At 46.1% G+C, this 21,899-nt stretch overlaps 1 protein-coding gene across 1 annotated transcript in view; it reads left to right on the forward strand.

Annotated features, from left to right (window-relative positions):
* LOC101401288 (protein disulfide-isomerase-like protein of the testis) overlaps positions 1 to 20,772 on the forward strand; it is a 30,609-nt gene extending 9,837 nt beyond the window's left edge. The window contains 10 exon segments of the mRNA XM_087449223.1: positions 5,759 to 5,892; positions 7,117 to 7,254; positions 10,150 to 10,260; positions 10,343 to 10,468; positions 13,265 to 13,462; positions 16,583 to 16,703; positions 18,913 to 19,091; positions 19,511 to 19,600; positions 20,607 to 20,690; positions 20,692 to 20,772. Of these exon segments, the coding sequence (XP_087305349.1) occupies positions 5,759 to 5,892; positions 7,117 to 7,254; positions 10,150 to 10,260; positions 10,343 to 10,468; positions 13,265 to 13,462; positions 16,583 to 16,703; positions 18,913 to 19,091; positions 19,511 to 19,600; positions 20,607 to 20,690; positions 20,692 to 20,772 (1,262 nt within the window).
* Positions 20,773 to 21,899: the final 1,127 nt, after the last annotated feature.

Consider the following 21,899-nt stretch of genomic DNA (forward strand, 5'->3'; position numbering starts at 1 on the left):
ATTGACCAAAATTCTGTTACATGGCCCCACCCAACTGAAAGGCTAGAAATATGACTCTACTCTGTGTCCATAAGGAAAAGAAAATAGATTTTGATGAACATGTGGCTGCCTCCACCACAGCTTACATCTCAGCTGGTGGGCCCTAGAGGTGGAAAGGTGAGGTGCAACCTACTACCAGAGACCAGAAAGTAAGTTCCTAACTCTAGTTCCCACCTCCCGCCCCAATCTTCTACTTTAGAATGATTCTGACAGGGTCCTAGGCTGAGGAAGCACTGGTTAACCAGAAAGGAAACTGGGAGATGATGGAACAAGATGGGTTTGGGACAGGGTGACTACCAAACCCTTTAGCTTCTGTCATCATCCATTTCATTCATTAACTCATTCATTCACTTATTTAACACTCTTTTATTGAGAACCTACCATGTGTCCAGTCCTATCTTGATGTCAAGGATGCTTGAAGAATTACGTGCCTCGGTGTGGCACATGATAGGTCCTAATTTTTAAAATATTAAATATGTGAATGCATAAATGTATGCATAATGAATGGACAGATGGAATAAAGATGATGAACACAGAAGTGCCCAGCACAGCCCCTGTTATTCTAAAAGAGTCATGTGTCACTTGACAACAGAGATATGCTCTGAGAAATGCAGCATTAGGTGATTTCGTTGTTGTGCAAACATCACAGAATGTACTTACACAAACCTAGACAGTATAGCCTACTACACACCTAGGCTACATGGTACTAATCTTATGGGACCACCGTCGTATATGTGGTCCATCATTGACCAAAATGTTGTTATGTGGCTCATGACTAGAATGTTCCCATTATATATGTGCTGGATGATTGAATCTCAGGAAACTGAGATTGCCTTTTGTGGCTCTGGTGTTTAGCAGGTTTGTAAGAAGCTGTTTGAGTGTTATTGCAAGAACCATAGGGGCAGGGGTGGGGAGTGCCACCCCCTGCAGGCGCTGCAGCATGCCTTGCAGTTCTCAGAATGGACACAAGGGGGCAGGAGACACACAGGCCACATTTGCAGAGGAAGTTGCAGCAAAAGCGCCAACCTCAGGGCAGGTTACATAAAAGGCCTGGCAGTGCTGTGGCTCCCAGTAGGCTTGTGGGATGGTGGCGTGTACAGGGGGGAAGAGAAGGGATGGGGAGAGAGGGCAGGAGCAGTGAGAGAAGACACACAGACTGCTGCTTCCTCTGGATACTGAGTGACACCCTCAGCCATGGTGACCCACTGAGCCCAAGCAAGGAGCCCTTGGTGAGTGTTGGCTTTGAGGAGGGCTGTGAAGAAACAAGAAGCCCCAGGTTACTTTGGCAAAGTCCACATCTGTTCATGGAGTGGCTCAGGTTCTGCAATGCCCTCACCTCCTGAAGGACAGGTGAGACTTGACTTCACTTAAAGGAAACAAGGTGACAATGTGGCAACTTCCAGACTGTCTGAGCCCCCTTTGTGGTGGGAGCCAGTGCCTGGGACCTCCTCCACCATGGAGGAAGCTTCATTATCACCTGCTCCAAGAAGTCTCCCTGACTGCCCGGGTCGGGGTGCCTGTCCCTCTTCTGTGGTCCCACAGCACCTGTGTTTCCTCCATCAACGCCCTCACCTCACAGAATTGTATCTGTTCCTCACTGTTTACCTGACTGAGAACACAACAAGGCCAAGGATCTCACTTCCTTTCCTGGGTCCTCCGAAGAGGCTGCCAGCACTGGTGGACACAGCCTGGCTTCAAATCCTCACTAAGCACCACTTGTACTCTTCGTACCCGTTCCAAGAGGAACTATCACTTCCTCCGATCGAATTTCGGTCTCCTCATCTGTAACGTGAGGATGGTGAAAGCATCTACCTCGTAGGCTTACTGGGAATGTGAAATACGTTGGCAAGGCACAAGGCCTGGCACATATCTGAAGCATTCACTGTGTTCCAGGCAGTTCTAGTCCCTTCTCACATGTCACAACAACCCAATGTAGGAGGTGCTTTTACAGATGGGGAAACTGAGGCATGGAGCAGTGGAATAACTTCCTCAAGGCTCCCCAGCTAAGAAGCAGTGGCATCCATAAATGTTTTCTGTAAAGGGCCAGGTAGGATTTTAGGGCTTATGGGCTAGACAATCTCTGTCACAGCTACTGAACTCTGCTGGTGCAGTGTGAAAGCAGCCAGACAGAGACAAATGGGCATGGCGGTGTTCCAATAAAACTTTATTTATACAATCAAGTGACAGGCCAGATTTGGCCCACGAGCTGTAGTTGACTGACCCCTGTTCTCCAGTGTGCTGCACTCTAAGGAAATGGCATATGTGGTTATTATTATCATCAAACTATTAGTTTCCTGACGCTAGTCCAGTGCCTGGAACACTTAGGTTCTTAATGGTTTTGAGTTTGAATGGGATGGACTTGCAAGGACCCGCTGCAGACAGGCGTGAGGTAAGGAGCCAGCCCATATTTCTGCTGGGCTCACCCATCCCCCTTCTTCCTCAGTATTACTGCCAACCAGGGAAAGAGACAGTGGGATGCCAAGACAGGAGGGAGAAAGGGCCTGGAATTTAGGACAAGCACTAGCTATGAGACCTTGAGTCAGCCTTCGAATTTCTCATTTCCTATACAGAGTGAATAGTGCCAGTTCAGTGGACTTGACAGGGCTTCCCTGAGCTGAGAGGGGCGACAGTGCTTTACTGGTCTTCTGCACTGTGACTTTTATGAAAACCTCCCTAGGAGGCAGGTGGGTCTAGTCCTTGTTGGTCAAAGCCCCAGTCCCAGTTCTCCTCTAATCTCCAAGGACTGATGGTGGGAGCCTTGGCCTCGGCCATCTCCCTGGAGGGAGGGAGACTCAGGTTGCCTCTAGGTCCTCAGTTAATGATGCATTCACAGCTTGTGCCTGGAAATATGCAGCAGAGCGACGGTCCCAGTTAATCATTGACATAGCGTTCACACTTCGGTTGTCACCATGTCCTCTGGCTCACAGCCAAGTGCCAGGGGAGGCACCTGCCCAACAGGGGCCGTGCCCAGTTTGCAGGCACTCAGGGACAAACTATATGCCAAGTTGAGAGCTGCCTCAGTCCCACGGGGTCCAGAGGGCCAAATGGAGCCCCTACATCCCAGAGGAGAGGGCCCAAGATCAAGTTCCTTCAAGCCGACTTATCTAATGATTCACTCACCTCATTCATTCATCCTATAATTATTTCTTGAGCACCTAGTATGAGCCAGGCACTATAGGAGCTGCTGAGCAAGTTAGCCAAAATCATAATCCAGAAAGAGAGACTCGATGGAGAAATTACAACAGGTCATAAAACAGAGAGCGATGGGAGGGGTGTTAAGAAAAGACCGGATCGAGAACTGAATAGGCAGGAGGAGACGCCCTTGAGAGCTGAGGAAAGGGCAGCCCAGAGGGAGGGACTGGCGGACGCCAGAGCCCGGTGTGCTGGAGGGTAAGGGTGTGGCTGGAGTGTGGACAGAGGGAGAGAGTGGTGTGAAGTGACAGCAGAGCGATGGTTCTGATGACCTGAAATTCTAACCTGTTTGGAGGGGTTTGTTCACCTTTTTTGATATTTACAGAATGTTTAAACCAATTCTTTTCAGGGCGCTTACAACATAATCTCTTCAGACAAAGCCTGTAAGAGAAACTTTGTTCCCATGATAACATGCCTGTTCCTTCCTTAAGATTGGCATGGAACACCATGAAACTAGAAACTCAGCCTGGGGGCTGGAGTCTAGTTGGAGCGGGTGACTGCAGTTGGGTGGAGTGGTGTGATCTGAGGGTGGCATGAAGCCTCCCCGGCCCTCTCTGTCCCTTGAGGCCGCCTCATCCTCCTATGAACTTCTGTAGGCCTAACTCACTGTGGCTTTTAAAATGGATTCATCTGTACCTATTAAAGCTGAACACAGCATCCCCTATGACCAGAAATTCTACTCCTGGCATGTGCCCAACAGAAGTGGGTACAATGTGCCTCAGAGACATGCACGAGAATTAATTCTTAATAGCCCCAAACTGGAAAAAACCCATATGCCCATCAGCAGAAAATGGATAAATAAATTGTGGAATGTTCGCCCAATGGGATGTTACACAGCAGTGGGAAGGAATCTACAAGTACACACAACAACACGGATGACTCTCACAAACATAACAAAGCCAGACCCAAAAACACACACTGTATGATTACATTTATACGAAGTTCAAGAGCAGGCCGACTAATGCATACTGTGGGAAGTCAGGACATCCGTTACCCCTAGGTGGGGCTGGGCTGGGCTGGGCTGGGAGGGGGCACAACCAGGACTGCTGAGGGACTGGTAGTGTTCCATTTCTGATCTGGGTGGTAGTGTTCATTGTGAACACGTCAACACTCTGATGTGCTCATTTTGTGAAAATTCATCAAACTATACATTTTAATCTGTGCACCTTCCTGTATGTAAGTGTACTTCATTATACATTTTTTAAATGGCCTAATGTTCTTAGGAAATGTAAGCAAAGACACTGAAAATAGAGTCCTTCCCAGTTGATTTACCAACTCAGTGTGCATTCACCAAGCCCCATGCAGAAATTTGTCCTGCTCCAGGGCCTTTGCACAGGCTGTTTGCTCTGCCTAGAAGCCTTTCCCCTCTCCTTATTGCCTCCTGATTAACTGTTATGCATCCTCCAGTTTTCAACAGATAAGTGATTTCCTCCAAGAAGCCCTCCTTGACTTCACAGTCTAGGTCATGTATCTATACTACAGGCTCATAGAACTTTGCTTTTGAATACTTCCTTTGGGTGTAATTATACACTTGTTTGTGTAATTATTTGATGATTTTCCTCCTTAACAGAATGAAAGCTGCAAAACAGTGGCACAGCACTTGATGACATAATAGGCACTCAGTGCATCTTTGTCAAATGAATGAAGGAGCGAAGGAAAAAATGAATTAGTGAAGGAATAAAGGCCTGTATGTGTAGTCCAAAGCTACTCACAACACACATTGCTTTATCACATAAACTCATTCTAAATGTTCCATTCTATTCTATAGCAGGTTTTAAATATAAAATAATGCTTTACATTACCTGCCATCATGTGAAATTGATCATCCTAGCAAACACAGTCCATCTGCAGCCTTATGGACACTGTGGCACACCACTATGCCTCCCCAGACATGCTATATGTGTCCCAATTTCAGAAGCTAAGATTTTTGTGTGCTTGGCACCTCCCACATGATAGCTGAGAAACGGAAGTCGGGATCCATGACCTTAGCAGAGATTTGTGTCTCAGCTGAGGAACAGGAGGCACAGGGAGACAATGGAATTTTCCCAAGGTCACAGAGCCAGCTAGTCTTTTAATTTACATTTTATTTATACATTTTTTAAATAAATCCATCTTCCTGTCATGTTGGAGAGTAGATAAGAAAAGAAGGCTGGGCATGCTTCCTCCTGGGTTTGACTCCCAGGTTTGCTAGTGGGGTGGCCACTGGCAAGTTGAACCTCAATATCCTCATCTGCAAAATGAGGAGAGTAAGATTACCCCATGGAGTTGTTGTGGGGATGGGATACATGTGAAAATCTCAGCACGCTGCCTGGTCCTTGCAAGGCACTCAGTGAAGTCTAGCTGCTGCTGTTAATGTTCCTGACGTGGAGCTTGGGGTGGGGGAGGGGGGAGTGGAAGAACTGACCTTGGCCTTCAAGGGGCGGGAGCCCAAGACAAGATGCTCCCACTCATGAAACTTGGGGAAGACAAGCCTTGCTCCAGCTCAAGAGGAAACTTCCATGGGACCCCTTTAAGTGTCTCTCTCCAGGAGTGGTTGAATCTTCTGCCTTGGTCGTTTGGTTGAGAAGACAAATTAGCCAGAAAGCATTTTTGTTCACGGACACCCAGCAGGTGGCAGAGTTTGTGAAATCCAGGCCCTTGGTCGTCATCGGCTTCTTCCAGGTACTGGATTCAAGAGGTGGGAGGTGGCTTTGTGACTGGTGAGAGCCCTGTGTCTGGGGAGGGGGTGGAGGGGGGAGAGGTCTTCACTTGGATTAATTGCATGCCCCTTCTTCCTTTTCCGATGAGCTGGTTTTCTGGGGGAACTGCAGGGTTAAAATGAATAAAGAAAAGTTGAAAGCTGAAGTGGTAGGAGAAGGCTAACCAGAAGGTAGAGAGGAATGGACAGAGAGGAGACGAGGTTAACATATTTATTGAATTGGTTTTGATAGTATAACTGATCTTTTTTGGGGTCTGTTTAGAACATCACTGGATAACAAATTGCAAATTGTTTTTCCTTTTGGAGAATGAGTTTCTTGTACGTCTTAACCCATTTTCTGTAACTTTGATGACTCCACCCCTTCTCCCAGTCGAAGTCAGAACTTTGGTGTTATATTTATACATGGGGAGAGTACGTGCCTCTTTCTCTGCCATCCCACTTTTTGACAGTGTTTTTGCCCCAATTTTCTTTTAAGCTAAAGAATGAAGGCTGAGGGCCGGCCCTGTGGCTTAGCAGTTAAGTGCGCGTGCTCTGCTACTGGCGGCCCGGGTTCGGGTCCCGGGCGTGCACCGACGCACTGCTTCTCCGGCCATGCTGAGGCCGCGTCCCACATACAGCAACTAGAAGGATGTGCAGCTGTGACATACAACTATCTACTGGGGCTTTGGGGTGGGGGGAAGGAGGAGGATTGGCAATAGATGTTAGCTCAGAGCCGGTCTTCCTCAGCAAAAAGAGGAGGAATAGCATGGATGTGAGCTCAGGGCTGATCTCCCTCACACACACAGAAAAGGAGTGAAGGCTGAAACCACACCCATATCTTGATACCAAGTTCATATTTGGTACCAAATGTGGTCAAATCAATTGCCTCTTCTGAAAGCAATAATGGAATAAATGTTAAAAAGTCTCAACCCCTGTGTTAGAACAGCCTTCACTGTTCTAGTCAGAAAAGGTCAAGTTGATCAATTCTCTCCATCCTTCTCTGTGGATTTGCCTATTTTGGCCTCAGTCATAGCCAGAGAAGCAATCTGGGTATAAAACATCCACGAAAGGGGATTTAGGTGACCCAGCAACACGCCAGAGCTTGGAAAGGGGAGGAGATGAATTGGTCACCATTTCTACCTTGCCCTTAAATAAGCCGGGCATTCTGCTTTCTACCAAAGCCTTACCATACGCCCTTCCCCAAACAGGACTTAGAGGAAGAAGTAGCAGAGTTGTTCTACGATGTGATCAAAGACTTCCCAGAGCTCACATTTGGAGTGATACCAATTACCAATGCCGTTGGGCGTTTCCACGTCACCCTGGACAGTGTTCTGGTGTTCAAACAGGTAGGACTTTGATCCTATTGCTAGTGAGGGGTCTCTAGTTGAAAACAGTGGACTATGCACGTCTGTAAGGGCTTTGGGTACCAATTCTGGTTCTGCCACTTGTAAGCTAAGTGGCTTTTGCAAAATCACAGTCTCTCAGTGTTTGTCTGGCCTTTCTAGCCATTCTCCATTGTAAGCTCCTCCTCCTTTCCTTAACCAGTAAATGTCATTCATTAAGGCTCAGTCCTCTGCCCTGTGTTTTCTTCTGTTCCATGCTCTCCCTCCACACCCTCCATCAGCAATTATCATCCATACACCCGTGACTTACAAATCTCTATCTCCAGCCAGACTTCTCTAATCTCCAGGCCTTTATATCCATCACCAGATGTCTCAACATGGCCAAGCCTAAAGTCATAATCTCCCCTCCAAATCCTTTTCCAGCATTCTCTCTCAGCGAATGGTGCCACCGTCTCTCCCATCTCTGAGCAAAGCCAGAACACCCAGGCATCATTCTAACACTTCCCTCTTCTCCACCCCTCATAACCAATCCATCACCCCAATCCTACTGATTTTAAATCCAAAATACCCCTTGAATCTATCCATTTCTCTCTACTGCTACCATCCTAGATCAAGTGACCATCATCTCCCACAGCCTAAGGCAGCATCCACCCTAATGCAACATGCCACATTCTCTCTTGTCCTCTAAAGAGCAATCTTTCCTCCTTCCCACTGAAAGCCTTTAATGGCTTCCTATTACTCTTAGGATAAAGACTCAAGTCCCTAAAGAGGCCCACAAGGCCTTCCACAGTCTAGCCTCTACTACACACCTTCCTCCTCTCCCTCTCTGGGATCTAGATCTGACCTGTCCAATACAGCAGCTGCTAGTTACACGTGACCATTTACACTAAATTAATTAAATTAAAATTTTAATTCCTCAATCAAACGAGCTACACGTGGATAGTGGCCACTGTATTGGACAGCATAGATTTACAGAGCATTTCCATATTCACAGATCGTTCTATTGAGCAGTGTTAGTCGAGATACTGTGGTCTGGGTCCTGGAACATGCCTTACTCCCTGGCGACACAAAGCCAAATCCTTACAATAACCATCTTACTGATAGATATGGCTCAGAGAGCTTAGGTTACTTGCCCAAGGTGACAGAGGAGGTAGGTAGGGTGATATCCAGATCTGCTTGACTTTAGGAGACGACTGTGAGCTGCTGCACTTTTACTTGGGCCCATGGAAATCACTGACAGGTTTTCAGTTGGAGAATAACCTGATTTGTGTTTTCAAATGGGACAACGTGGAATCCAGGAATAGATCCAAATACATTTGGAAATTTAGTATAGGATAAAGATGATATTTTAGATCAGTAGGGAATTTTGTGTTATTCAATGACTAGTGTTGAAAGAATTGGCTAGCCATTTGAAAAAAAATCTAAAGCTAAATCTATATATCACTCCTTCCATCAAATTAAATTCCAGATTGCTCCCCAATTTAAAAATATAACAATGAAACCATGAAAAAACTAGAAGATACTGTGGGAGAGTTTGCTTTCTAAACTTGGAGCGGGAAAGCCCCTTTGTAAAGCATGACAGAAACTCTAAAAACTATGAAAAGAAATACTGATAAATTTGACCCACACAAAATTTTAAAAGCTCTGCAGAATAAATCCCATCACAAAAGCAAAAGCCAAACAGCAGACTTGGACCAGGCATTTGGGAGAGAGTTGGTCTATTTTAATGGTTAAGAGCATGAGCATTAGATCAGACTGTCTCGGTTGGAATTTTGGCTCCACCTCCTACGAGCTTAGCAACTTTGGGCAAGTCACTTCACTTCTCTGTGCCTCAATTTCCTCAGCTGTAAAATGGGGAAATAATAGTACAGAGCTCAAGGAGATGTTATGAGGATTAAATGAGTTCATGCATATAACATGTTTAGAGCTGGGGCTGGTTCAACATGAGCTCTCAATAAGTCAAATGCATATTATTAGACTATTGTTATGACCAGAAAAGAGTATGGACTCTATCCATAGGACATTGGGGGCTATGAAGTGTTTAAGCCAGAGAATGACATGATCAGATTTGTGTTCTAACATCATCACTCTGGCTGAAGTGTGGGGGCTTGAGTGGAGAGAATCAAGGGGAGAAGCTGGAAGACCATTAGGAGACTTTTGCAGGAGTCCAGGGAAGAGGTTTGGACTACAGGACGGGATTGATGGAGATGAAGAGAAGGAATGGAGTATAAAGAAAGTGGCAGACAGCTGCTTCTTTCTCCCTCCCTCAAAACTTTGACCTTGGGCTATGGAGAATTATGTCATTTAGTCCTCAGGTCTTTCTGAGAACCAGCCACCAAGTACGATTAGACATGCAAAGATTTATTAGGGAAAATGCCTGTGAAGGAAAACAGAGAGGATGCTGAGGGAGACTCAGAGAGCCCTCACGCCATGATGTAGGTCTGACCCTTTGGAAGGAAGGAAGGTTGGGTGAAAGAGTCCAGTGGAGTTGTTAGAAAGTTCAAAGTCATCCATCAGAGAAGGTCTACAGCTCCCAGAAGTGGGCTTGCCTTAGCATCCCTGACACATTCAGTTATTTGTTAGGAGCAGTGTGTGAGAAACTGCTCAGCATCAGCATGCATACGTTGACGGATTTCAGAGCAAGGCAGCTGCAGCTGTCAGTCAATTACACTCCCTGTCTTTGTAGACAGGAGACCTTCATGGCGGCCACATTCCCATATTCCACCCACAGGCTAATCTGCCCAGCCACCCATAATTATTAAGTACCTAGATTATGGATTACACTTGTCACCATGGTGTGTTCCTTTTATCCAAGAGGAAAATTGTGCTATTTATATTTATTAAGTGCCTACATCACAGAGGCGACCGCCCTCCAATGTTTTCCTTCTTTTGTGCAAGGGAAAAATTGTGAACCGCCAGGAGCTTATTTATGACACTACTAACAAACAAGTCCTCAATCAAGTCATAAAACAGCACCTCACGGATTTTGTTATAGAATTCAACACTGAGGTCAGTGAGCAAAGGTTCCTGGGGAGAAGGGGAGCTGGGGCAGCTGTGTGCATGGAATGACTGCTTTTCCGTGTAATTTCAGAATAAGGATCTGATTTATGATTTGAACATCCTGAATCATATGCTGCTCTTCGTCTCCAAAAGCTCCAAGTCATTTGGTACAATAATGCAGCATTACAAGTTGGCACTGAAGGAATTCCAAAACAAGGTTTGTGGAAGATGCCGTGGTCTTCGGGGCTCGTAGATGGGGATCCAAACGTGTAGAACCTGATGCCGCTCACCTGCCCTGCTGACTATAAATTGAGCCAGGAAGGATTTGCATTTGCATACCCATTTCCTGATTTCAATATAGATGCTGTATGTTATCCACCATTTAATTTTAAACCAGCCTCCTCCCTTCTTCCTGTCCAGTGTCTCTTCCTTCCTTGCCGAACCCATGCTCTTTCTTATTCCACCCCTCTCACGTCTACTGTGCGAACATGACGGCTCAGCTGCTTTCCTGATGGACTGAGCGTGGGTGACCGCATTGTGGGTCGCATTTTGCCTGAAGGTGAGGAGGACGAAAGACCAGTCCTGCTTGAGGTCAGGGAGTATGAAAAGCCTGAGGGGTGACACAGCACAGATGGTCTGAAAAGTAATTGCTGAGAGTCTGGGCTTTAGCATCGCACAGACCTGGGTTCAAATTCTCCTCCTCTTACAAGAGGTTTTGTCTTAGGTGAGTTTCTTAACCTCTCAGTCTCAGTCGCCTCATGTGTAAAACGGAGAGTTGTGGTAAGAATTGGAGGTGCTATATGTAAAGCAATGAGCAAATGTATAATAAACAGTGCTTCTTATTGCTACCATTACCATCATTAGAAACAGATCTGTTTTTCCTAAGCGCTATACCCAAATTTATGTAGTTATCACCACTTGGGCTATGGGGGCTGTTTACTTCATTCTTCTCTTTATTCTTATAAGTAGTACAGTAATGGCAGATTTTTTTCTTTTGAAGAAAATTATTCTAAAAATCAAATGAAACAATTAACAATGTTGAAACCTGGGGCCGACCCGGTGGCATAGTGGTTAAGTTCACATGCTCTGCTTCGGTGCCCAGGGTTCACAGGTTTGGATCCCGAGTGCAGACTTATATGCACTGCTCATCAAGCCATGCTGTGGCAGGCATCCCACATATAGAATAGAGGAAGATTGGCAACAGATGTTAGCTCAGGACTAATGTTCCTTACTAAAAAGAAAAAAAAAAGTTGAATCCCGGAATAAGCACAGAGTAAAGCCACTAGAGCATCAACATATTTAATGTCCACGCTGTATCCCACCACATTGCTCTCCAGGAAGGTTGCTCCAATTACAGAAATAATTCCAGTGAATGTATTTCCTGGTTTAGTCCATTTTAAACTTTAATATTCTTGATGTAATTAAAGTGATCACAGTCTGACTGCTTTCCCTCTGTTTCTCCTGTTGTAACAGTCAATATTCAGCCATATTTCCTTCTTGATTATTTTTTCATTTCACTCTTTAATCTAGGTGGAATTTATTCTGGCATATACTCTGACATGAGGTTCTAAATTGCCTTTACCCCCCACTAGCAAGCTTCCCAAATGCCATTTATTGACCGGGATCCATTTTAGAGCCAAAGATAAAAAGTTGGATGAAGATTATTCCAACAGGCCATATCCCCCACGTCTTATCTTGTTCACTTCCAGCCAATATTTGTTGAAAGTATACAAGACTGGTTTTCATAGGTCTGCTCTGTGTTTCATAGTCTCCTCACCCCCTGGAAGAGCGTCTGGCACACAGTAGGGCCATTCATATTTTGATCGGTGAGTGACCTGAGAGTGTCTGATGCCAAGTGCCTGCTGCAGCCTCTAACTGGTCTCCCTGCTTCCACTCTTGTTTCTTCTCTGCAACCAGAATAATCTTTGAAAAGTTATCATGTCACTCTCCAGCTTCCTATCTTCAGTGGCCTCCCATCTCGTTCAGACAAAACTCAAGCTCCATGCTGGAGCTCTGACCTCATCTTTGACTTTGTCTCCCATGACTCTCTCCTTCATGGTGCTAAAGCCACATTGGCCTTTCCTTTCTATTCTAGAACACTCTAAGATCCTCCCTCAACACCCCCTAGACCCTTGCATTGACAATTTGCACTGCCCGAATCAATGTTCCCCTGACTTGTTACTCATCGCCCAGGTCCCAGCTAAAGTGTCACCACCTCAGATGCTCCTCCTGAACTTCCCACCTAATACTGAGCCCCTAGCTCACCCCATCTGTGCAGTCACTCTATCACAGTGCCCTGTTTTATGGTCTAGTTGGCACTCACTGCTATCTGAATTTATTAATTTGTTTATGCATTTTGTGTGTCTTCTCCTCTAGAACATAAGCTTCATAAGGGCACAGATTTTGTCCGCCTTGGACAGCATGCTTACCAAAATGCCTAGTAGGCACTCCATGAATGTCTCTTGAATGAATGAGTGAATGAAGTCATGAATTTCCTTGATAGAAGAATAATTTAGAATAACAATGTGTTGACATGTATTGAACATTTTCTACCTCCCAGTCACTGAGCTAAGCTTTTGCATGCATTGTCCTGTTTAATTCTTAGCAAAGCTATTACGTGGGTACTATTATAATCACCACTTTATAGATAAGGAAACTGAGGCACAGAGAGGGGGAGTTACTGTTTTGCTCAAGGAACTGGGATGAAACCTCAGGACCTCCTGACTTTCTACGGTTGTGTGGCTGTTGCCCTGCACAAGGATGGTGACACCAGGCTGATGGCTGATGCCCCTCTGTGCACTGGGGTGCAGGGCTGCATCTGCCTGATGGAAGGGAGCCTTTGTCAAGTCTTTCAGACGCACCCCACAGACCCTGCTACTTGCATTCCCTTAGTGCCCTCCCACAACTTCCCAATGCTTTCTCTCCTTGGTAAGGGATTCCTTACCCAATTTCAATTCCTTACCTTTTCATGGCCTGGAATCCAGAGAGACACAGGTTTCACTTGATTTGGCAGATCCTTTTCATCCTTGTGGACGCAGATGAACCCAGAAACAGACATGTCTTCAAACACTTCCGGATCACAGAGGTCAACATTCCATCTGTCCAGATCCTAAACTTAAGCTCTGATGCAAGGTACAAAATGCCTTCTGAGGAGATAACCTACGAAAACCTCAAGAAATTCGGCCGCAGCTTTCTGAATAAAATTGCCAAGGTAAGTTTGTTCTTAGACAAAGTTTATCCAGAACCTGAAAATCACCCCTCTTTGGTAATTCTGCTGGCGTTAGTCATCTGAATGGGGAGGCAGGATTAAGGTCAACCTCACAAGGTTCAATGTGGGGAAATACCTCCATCCCCCCACCTCAAATCTATTCAACTTTTGACCTGTCTTGACTCTAGAATTCCACCATAATTCTTTATTCTTAAAGTAAAGGCATTTACTCTGCAGCAATTTCCAACTGAAATGCAGGTGCTCCCAGGGCTGACATCCTCTGAAAGGAGGCTCTTACTCTCCTTCCAAACTCTAATGTGAAAGATTTACTTGGCCCAAGGGGAGATGCTTGCTTTGGGGGAGAAAAGGGGGTGGATGTATTCAGCAATCAGGATTTAACCTCACAGGCTTTAGGGACCTTTTGTTTGAGGGGTTAGAAGGGAGCCTGTTTTGCTAAAAGGGAGAAGAGGCTGCAAAAGGATGGCTACGTAACACAACATCACCTGCTGTTTATTGAGCACTTACTGTATCCCCAACACCCTGCCTCACTTGGGTGACCAGATTTCTTATTTTCTAAATGGGGACACTTTTGAGAGTAATGGGGAATTCTTTAAAAGTATTGCTGGAACACCAGGAATAAATTGGGACTCTCCGGACAAACCAGAATGTATGGTCACCTTACCTCTGAGGGCTCTCATTACCGTCCGTCTGCTCCCCCACAGCCACTGCTTCCCCTGCAGCCTTCTCAACTGAAAGCTGTTGTTTCTCTTATGCACATCATCACAGGCCAAGTGGTGAGGTTGGTGTCCTCCACGCTGCTTCCAAACCGTTTGTCCTCCTCCTGCCTTCAACAACTCCAGATCCTCTGGAGCCCCTGCCTTTGGAGTTTAGACCGCCTGATCCCACCCCCTGTTGCTGTCCTCTGATCACCTCCCTTTCACCCCCTGAGGACTTAAGCTCCTCACTTGCCCTTCATCCCTACTCTGCCATCATTTCCATCTTTCTGTCATTTGGATATTGACATTGGGAATGTCAATATCCAAAATCCTGGTCTTTTCTCCCACAATTGGTGTGTCCATGCCGTCTCAGTCACTCGCTCTCACGGCCACACTCCAGAGATGGCAGCCCCTCTGAAAGCCTGGTTGCAAGCTTCCCATCATCTTAAGATCTCTTCTCTAGTACCCACACTGCTACAATTCCTTACCCTTTAATGGCCTCCAACCTCCCGATCCCATTTCACAATCTCGTTAGTGCCCTTCTTCATGAACTTGGATTCCATGGTTCATCACTCCGATCACGATCCCCTTAGCTCCTTTATCCCCTCCACCTTCTACCTCCTCTACACCCTGTAGTATTTACCAGGCAAAATCACAACCCCGGTTGAACTCACGTACCTTCCCTACTGCTTCCAGGCCTATCCTGGAGAAAAAAAACTTCACCGTGAGGCAGGCTGGCTTCATGGAATCACAAACCAAACTATGGGCTCTTAGAAATGTCCTAATATCTCTATGTAGGTTTCTCTTAGTGTGTTCATTCTCTTAATCTCTGAATCTATATCTCTTCATACCCCATTCCTACTTTCAGTCTCAGCTGAGTACTTGACCCATGTATCATTAAGAAAATAGAAGGTTCAGACAGGGGCCCCCTCACTTTCCATAACCACATCTACAAACCTACCTGGAGCTCTACCCATCCTCTCTCTCTTCCCTCCAGTTATACCTCAGAAGGTGTCTGTCTCCCTCTCCAGGGCCAACAGGTCCTCTCGTGCTCTTGAAATAAAGATGAGCATCCTTCACATGGGCAATGAGATCTGCCTGATCTGATTCCTAATTCTCCATCATGTTCACCATTTCCCATCTCCTATGCCCAGCCCCCACTCTCCTTTATGCTCTCTTGGAAAGAATCTTCAGGTCATCTCCAGAGGCTGGGGTAGGAATGAGGGAGGGCAATGTGAGAGATAAGGCTGGTGAGCTGAGCAGACCTGACAGCAAGGACTTGTACACATATTAAGGATTTGGTATCCTAAAAGCAATGGGAAGCTGCATGTGCATGGGGAAAGCAGAACCCTGCTTGTAGGAGAATAAAGTTATGGAGAGGATTAGGAGGAGATGCAGAGAGAACACTAGGAGACTAGTACAGTGATCTAGATGAGAGAGGAAGGCTTCCTGGACTAGGGTAGTAGCAGTGCAGGGAAAAGAGATATTCAGGAAGCAATGGCTGTAGAGAAAAATATAGGTTCCGAAATTTATACAACTTCCTTCAAAGAGAAGCAAGAGCTTGGTTCATTCATTCACTCATTCACAAAATATTTATTGAGGTCCTACTATGTACCAGGCAGTGGATACTCAGTGACGAGAGAAGAAAAGTCCCTTGTGACATTCTGTCTCGTGTGGTAGAGACACATTAATCAAATAACCAGAAAAACAAATATAAATGATAAACTTGAATAAATGATACAAGGACAAGTACCAAGTGTTACAAGAAGATAGGGGAGCAGGATCTGACCTAGTCTGAGTGAGAGTCAGGGACGTCCTCCCTTGCGGTCATTCTGAAGGATAAATCTGAGTTAACCAGATGGAGAAGGGAATGTAGGAATGAGGAGGGGGATGGGCCTCAAGCAAAGGCCTGAGGTGGGAGGAAGGCTGGCCCTTTGGGGTATAGAAGACCAGTATGGCTGAAGAAAGCAAGGGAATGGTGATGAGCTTGGAGAGGTTGGCAGGAACCAAAGTGTGATAAGGATTTTCTAGGTCATGTAAATTATCTTTGCTTTCATGCTTAGAGTAACTGGGGACAGCTAATTTTTTGCAGGGGGAACAAACTAGGTAAGATGTTAAAGACGTGAGCCCCACTCTCATCTAAGAATTCCCAGAATCGTGTATTTGAGATGCTAGAGTCCATCCCAGTTTGGAGCCCTGCCTCCTCCTCAGCCCTCTGATCCCAACTGGCCCTGGACAATCCAGGCTTGACATCAAGCTCATGATCTGTCTCAGCATTTCAAGCTCCTTCCCAAGTCTCTTCCTGTAAGAACAAGAGAAGACTTGCCATTGTTTCCAGTCAGGGCTGGGAGACCCAACTGCCAACTTCTTTCCGGAGACTCTTAGACCTTTCAAATTTGCTTCCTAGAAACATCAATCCAGTGAAGAGATTCCAAAATATTGGGACCAGGGGCCGGTTAAGCAGCTCGTTGGGAAGAACTTCAACATCATTGTCTTTGACAAGGAAAGGGACGTATTTGTGATGTTCTGTAAGTACTTCCATAGAGGCCACGGAAGGCAGTGGCCCTGACTTTACAAGGTGGCTCCTGAATTCTTGGGCACCAAAATATCCAATATCTATCAAAGCACCATGCCACAAATGGTCTTCAGACATCCAAAGAGTTTGGATCAAGATCCTTAATCAGCTACAATGCAACTCTCCTCAAAAATCGAATTCTTGGAACGTGTAGAAAACCATGCACATAATCCAGGCCTGTGGCTATTTATAAAATAATAGTGCTCATGGTCAACATTGATTGAACACCACGGTACACCAGGCCTTGTGCTGAGCCATTCTATACATTATCTCACTTAATCCTCACAACATAGTTTTGAAAGTAGCTACTATTATTGCTCCCACTTTACAGATGACTAAATAGAGTCCCAGGGAGGTGAAGAAACTTTTCCAAAGTCAGGCAGCTAGTAAGTGCCGGAACTGGGATTGAAACCTAAGCACCTGACCCCAGGGCCTCTGCTGGTAACTGCTGTACCGAATCCCCCTGCTTCTGGCTTTATGTGACTTACCAAAGGGCCTGTATTTAACCTACCGGAGTTTGTGTGGCCAAACTGGGGACCCAAATCATGCATGTAAAGGACTTAGCACGGTGTCTGGCATATCGTAAGCACTTGACAAGAGACAGCTATTGTTGCTATTATTATTCCCTTTGTTATAATTATTTCCCGTGCTCACCTAAGGACTCTGGCCCTTTCCCCACTGTTTCTTATTTGCATGTGAGAGCCAAAGCCAGGGACCTTGTCTCCCACTCTGAGACACAGAGAAGGGTGACAATGAAGTTACCTCAGACATCTCTTTTATTTAACAGACGTGGTTACCACTTACTGAGCACATTCCATGAGCCAGACATGAGTTTGCTGTTGACACACCCGCTGTCATCGCCTCCTCAAAACAAGCCTCTTAGGAAGGTGCAGTGGATCTCCCCACGATACAGATGAGGGAACCCAGCCTTAGAGAGGTTAACTACCTTCCCCAGGTCAGTCAGTCAGTAAGCTGCAAGGCAAAAAGTTCAGTTCGAGCTCTGATCCCATCCTTTCCTGGATGGTGAAACAAGGGCTGCATTGCATCATGCAGGCCTTGTAAAATCCCACTGAGATGCACTCTTATCCACAGGGCGAGGTGCTTAAGGTCTGCGTGGCTGAATAACCATGATCTGCTGCCTTTAAATGAGAGGCTGGGGCAGCCTTTCTGTACTTACCTGACACCCGGAGCTACGAGAGTGCCCATTTGGCTCTGGAAAAGGCAAAAGCAGCCTCATTTTCTTGGAAGCAGGGCTGTCAGATTGGCCCCCTGGGACTGCAGCCATTATGCCCCCTCCTGCTGCAGCCCAGGGCCCATCAGGCTCCAGGGAGCTGCGGGGGCTCTGCTGGGAGAGCAGGGGGTCCTGAAGGCACTGGGTTTGTAGATGGAGGGGTGATCATCCAGACGTGGAGTGTCTGGGGCTGCTGAGGCCACTCCTCCCACACAGCCAGAAATGTCAATGGAACGATGAGCAGGCAAGGTTCAATTTCCCTTCCATGTTGGAGCTGGTCCCTGATTTCTCTCCAGAGGGCTAGGTGCCTGGGCCAGAATCAAAGCTCAAAGAACTGTCCACAAGGAAGTCCAGTGTCCCCTTTCTGGGGGTAGTGGTACTTGTCACAACCTCCTGTTCACTTCATGGGCACAGTCTCCACCACCAGATTGACAGGCAGTGTGCTATAATGGTCACAAGTCAAGGCAACCTGTCTTCAAACCCCACTTCCTCTGCTTAACTCACTGGGTGACCTTGGGCTACAAGTTTATCCTCCACTGGAAAACCTGTGCTGTCACACACAGACACACACACACGCTTTCTGGCAGAGCATGAGGAAGCATCTAGCGTAAATATTTTTCTTGGTTTTCTTCTTCAACTGGAGTGGAAAGCTACGTTAAAGGTAAAACAAAGAATAGGAGAAAATATCCCAACATGCTACAAGTGCTAGTGTCTGGGTGAAAGCAGACACTACTTTTTCTGATTTATTTAATAACGATCAGGTACCATGTTTGAAATGTAAAATAACATAATATACTATTAAAAGAAAGGAGGAGTCCAATTTGCAAAGCAGCAGAACCACTAGTAGAACCCAGTGATGGTGTTTATGGGGGAGTGCTGGCTTTCAGAGTCCTTATTACTGTGAGCATGAGCAACGGCCCTTCTCTTCCAGATGCACCCTGGTCTGAGAAGTGCAGGGCGCTGTTCCCAGTGCTGGAGGAGTTGGGCAGAAAGTATCAAAACCACTCCACAGTCACCATCGCCAAGATCGACATCACGGCAAACGACATTCAGCTGATGAACCTGGACCGGTACCCCTTCTTCAGGCTCTTCCCCACCGACTCTCAACAAGTGAGGGGCTCTTGGGACTCACATAACTGGAAATGTTGTTGCATTATTAGCACAGACTCGGTTTCTCCCTGTTTCCAGCTCTGCCTTCTACCAAATCAGCTTCATTCTCAACTCCAGCTCCTATTTCCCTCTCAAGTTCACGTTGAAGAGTGTCTTCCATTAGCTTCCACAAAAGTCTCAAGACTCAAAGTGGGTCCAGCTTAGGTCAGTTGCCCATCCCTGACCCAGTCATCATGGATCGAGGAATTTTTATTATCCTTCTCTTAGATAATAAATGGTAATGGAGGCTCAGAGAGGTTAAGGAACCTGCTCACTGTACTCCGGTTGTTAGGAATGTGACTCTGGGTTTACCTGAAGCAATCCCTGAGTATTCTGCAGGCAGAGGCTACCGTTTTGACACTGTTCTGTTTTCTTCCTAGGCTGTACCGTATAAGGGAGAACATACCATGAAGGGCTTTTTGGACTTCCTAGAAAGCCAAATCAAGACCAGGATTGAGGATGAAGATGAGGTAAGGTGAAACAGCAGTACCCTGGGTTATTCTGTCCCACACAGAATCATCAAGACCTCAATGGACTAGGAAAGAGTGTGCCAAGAGTTCCATATTCTTGTGCACTCTGAGATACTTGAAGATGGTTGAACAACCAACCAGTTTGGAAGATTTTATTTCAAAGGCACTTACTCCAAGGAAGCAGAAATGGCAGATGTTAGAAACACTGGGAGGGGCAAAGGCTCTGAGGTCTCACACAGCTCCTAAGGCTGCTTCCCTGGGTCCACTGTTCCTGAGTTGGTAACCAGATGTCTTGCTGGGATCCTACCCTGTGGCATTATTCTCCTGATGGACGGGATGACAATGCCCATTCTCTCCTAGTCCTGTTCACGCCTCAGTGAGGCCATCTGCTGGAAGATGCCACCTGTGTTCTAGGACCCTTCAGTTGCCAATGTCAGAAACACTACTCTTGGGCTTAGGCAACAATGGGCATTTATCCTACACAACTGGTAGAACATCAGGCATGGGTGGCTTCAGAAGCTCAAGCGCATTTTCTCTCTCCCTATCTCTGTTTTCCTCTACGTTGGCTTCATTCCCAAGCAGTCATTTACACATGGAGAGTCAAAGATTGCCCCACAGCTCTAAACTAATATCCTCCCAGCTTAGAAAGAAAGCACCTACTTCTGAGTAGTCCCAGGAAAATGTCTCTGGGGCAGATATCTCATTAGCAAGGCCTGGGTCATATGCCCAGCCCCAGAGCTAGGCGTGGGGGCAGCCACATCTGTGGGATTTGAGTGAAGGAAGGGTATTCCCCAAAGGTCCCTATTGGAGGGTCAAAATCACAGCTGGGAGAATGTCCCCACCCAAGCCAAATGAACCTTTGCATCTAAGAGGATCACCTATGCGCTTCTCTCTGGGCCCTTCCAGAAAAAGTGACCTTGGCAATTATAATCAAAATTATCACATATTTTTTGTCTCTTTCTTTATCCTCCTTCTTCCCTTCCCCTTCCTTTCTATTCCTGAATAGCTGTTGTTTGTTGAACAAACTGAAGTGATGGAAGAGGAAGCATTAGCTGAGGAAGAAGAGGTATGCTTGATGGAGAAAGAGTCACCTGGAGCAGAAGTTGCCTGAGCTGGAGAATGGGACCAAGCTGAGCACAAAGCCAGCTAAAGTGAAGAAGGAAGACAGCTGAGGAGAAGGTGGCTAAGGTCAAAAATAGACTCCTAAAGACAAGAGAAGAAACCAAGAGTCAAGGAAGAACTGTAGATTCTCCAAAGCTGGGAGGGAAGGTGCCCATTTTCCAGGTCCTGGCATCATTTACCGAAGTGGATCTACTCCAACAAAATTTTATATCATTGTGTGTGGGTGGGGGGCTTGATAATAAAAGCCACTGGGAATGTTCCTTATTCTGTTTTAATTGATTCCCACTTTTTCTTGGCTGGCGCTAAGCTACAGAAGAGCTGTTTGGCCTGAATGCAAACACGGCTGCAAGGGAAGCCATAATAGAAACATTTGAGAGGTTTATGATGAGTTGGGCATTCATCTGGTTCTCTCAACATCACTGGGAGCTAGGTTTCCTTATCCCCGCTTTACAGATGAGGAAAGTGAGGTGCAAAGAGAGGTTAAGCAACCAGTCAGGATCACACAGCCAGGAAAGCCCTTGAGACATAATCCCAGTATAATCTCTACTCTGGTGACTTGTGCATCTATGCAGCCACCAATTTCCACCAGTTGAGGAGGTCTCAGAGTTGGAATAAAATTTTCAAAATGAGGTGGATTGATCGAGCTACACTGTACGGCACAGTGAGAAAGAGATCAACCCCCAAATCCTGTCCCTAGTCTTCCTCATCTCACTTAGTGAGATGTTGCTCTCAACCAACAACAATGCGCTAGGATAACTCCTCAAGTCCCTTCTTTCTTTTTACCACCATGTAAGTGACTCCACCAATCCATGTGGACTCCACCCACTTCTCTCCATTGACCACTCCACCCCTCCTCCACATGACTTCCACCCACTTCCTCCATCTCCACTGACAATCACTCACTATTTCCTCAACTGCAGAAGTCTCCTAATTGGTCACTCGGCTGTCACTCTTTACCTCTCCACCCCCTCCAAAATCCATATTGAGATGATCTTTTAAAAAGCCGTGGTCATGAGGGCTTACAACACTCTAATGGCATCTTTATTGCTTTTTAGAATAAAATCCAATCTGTTTACTATGCCTTCAAGGCCCAGAAAATTCTGGCCCTGCAGATCTCTTTCCTCTTTTCCTCTCCCTCTACATTTTCTAGGCTCTGGCCACACTTCTTATCTATTCT

Source organism: Ceratotherium simum, chromosome 26 (genome assembly GCF_057802395.1).
Source record: "Ceratotherium simum simum isolate JZ-2026a chromosome 26, ASM5780239v1, whole genome shotgun sequence".
Taxonomy (NCBI): domain Eukaryota; kingdom Metazoa; phylum Chordata; class Mammalia; order Perissodactyla; family Rhinocerotidae; genus Ceratotherium; species Ceratotherium simum.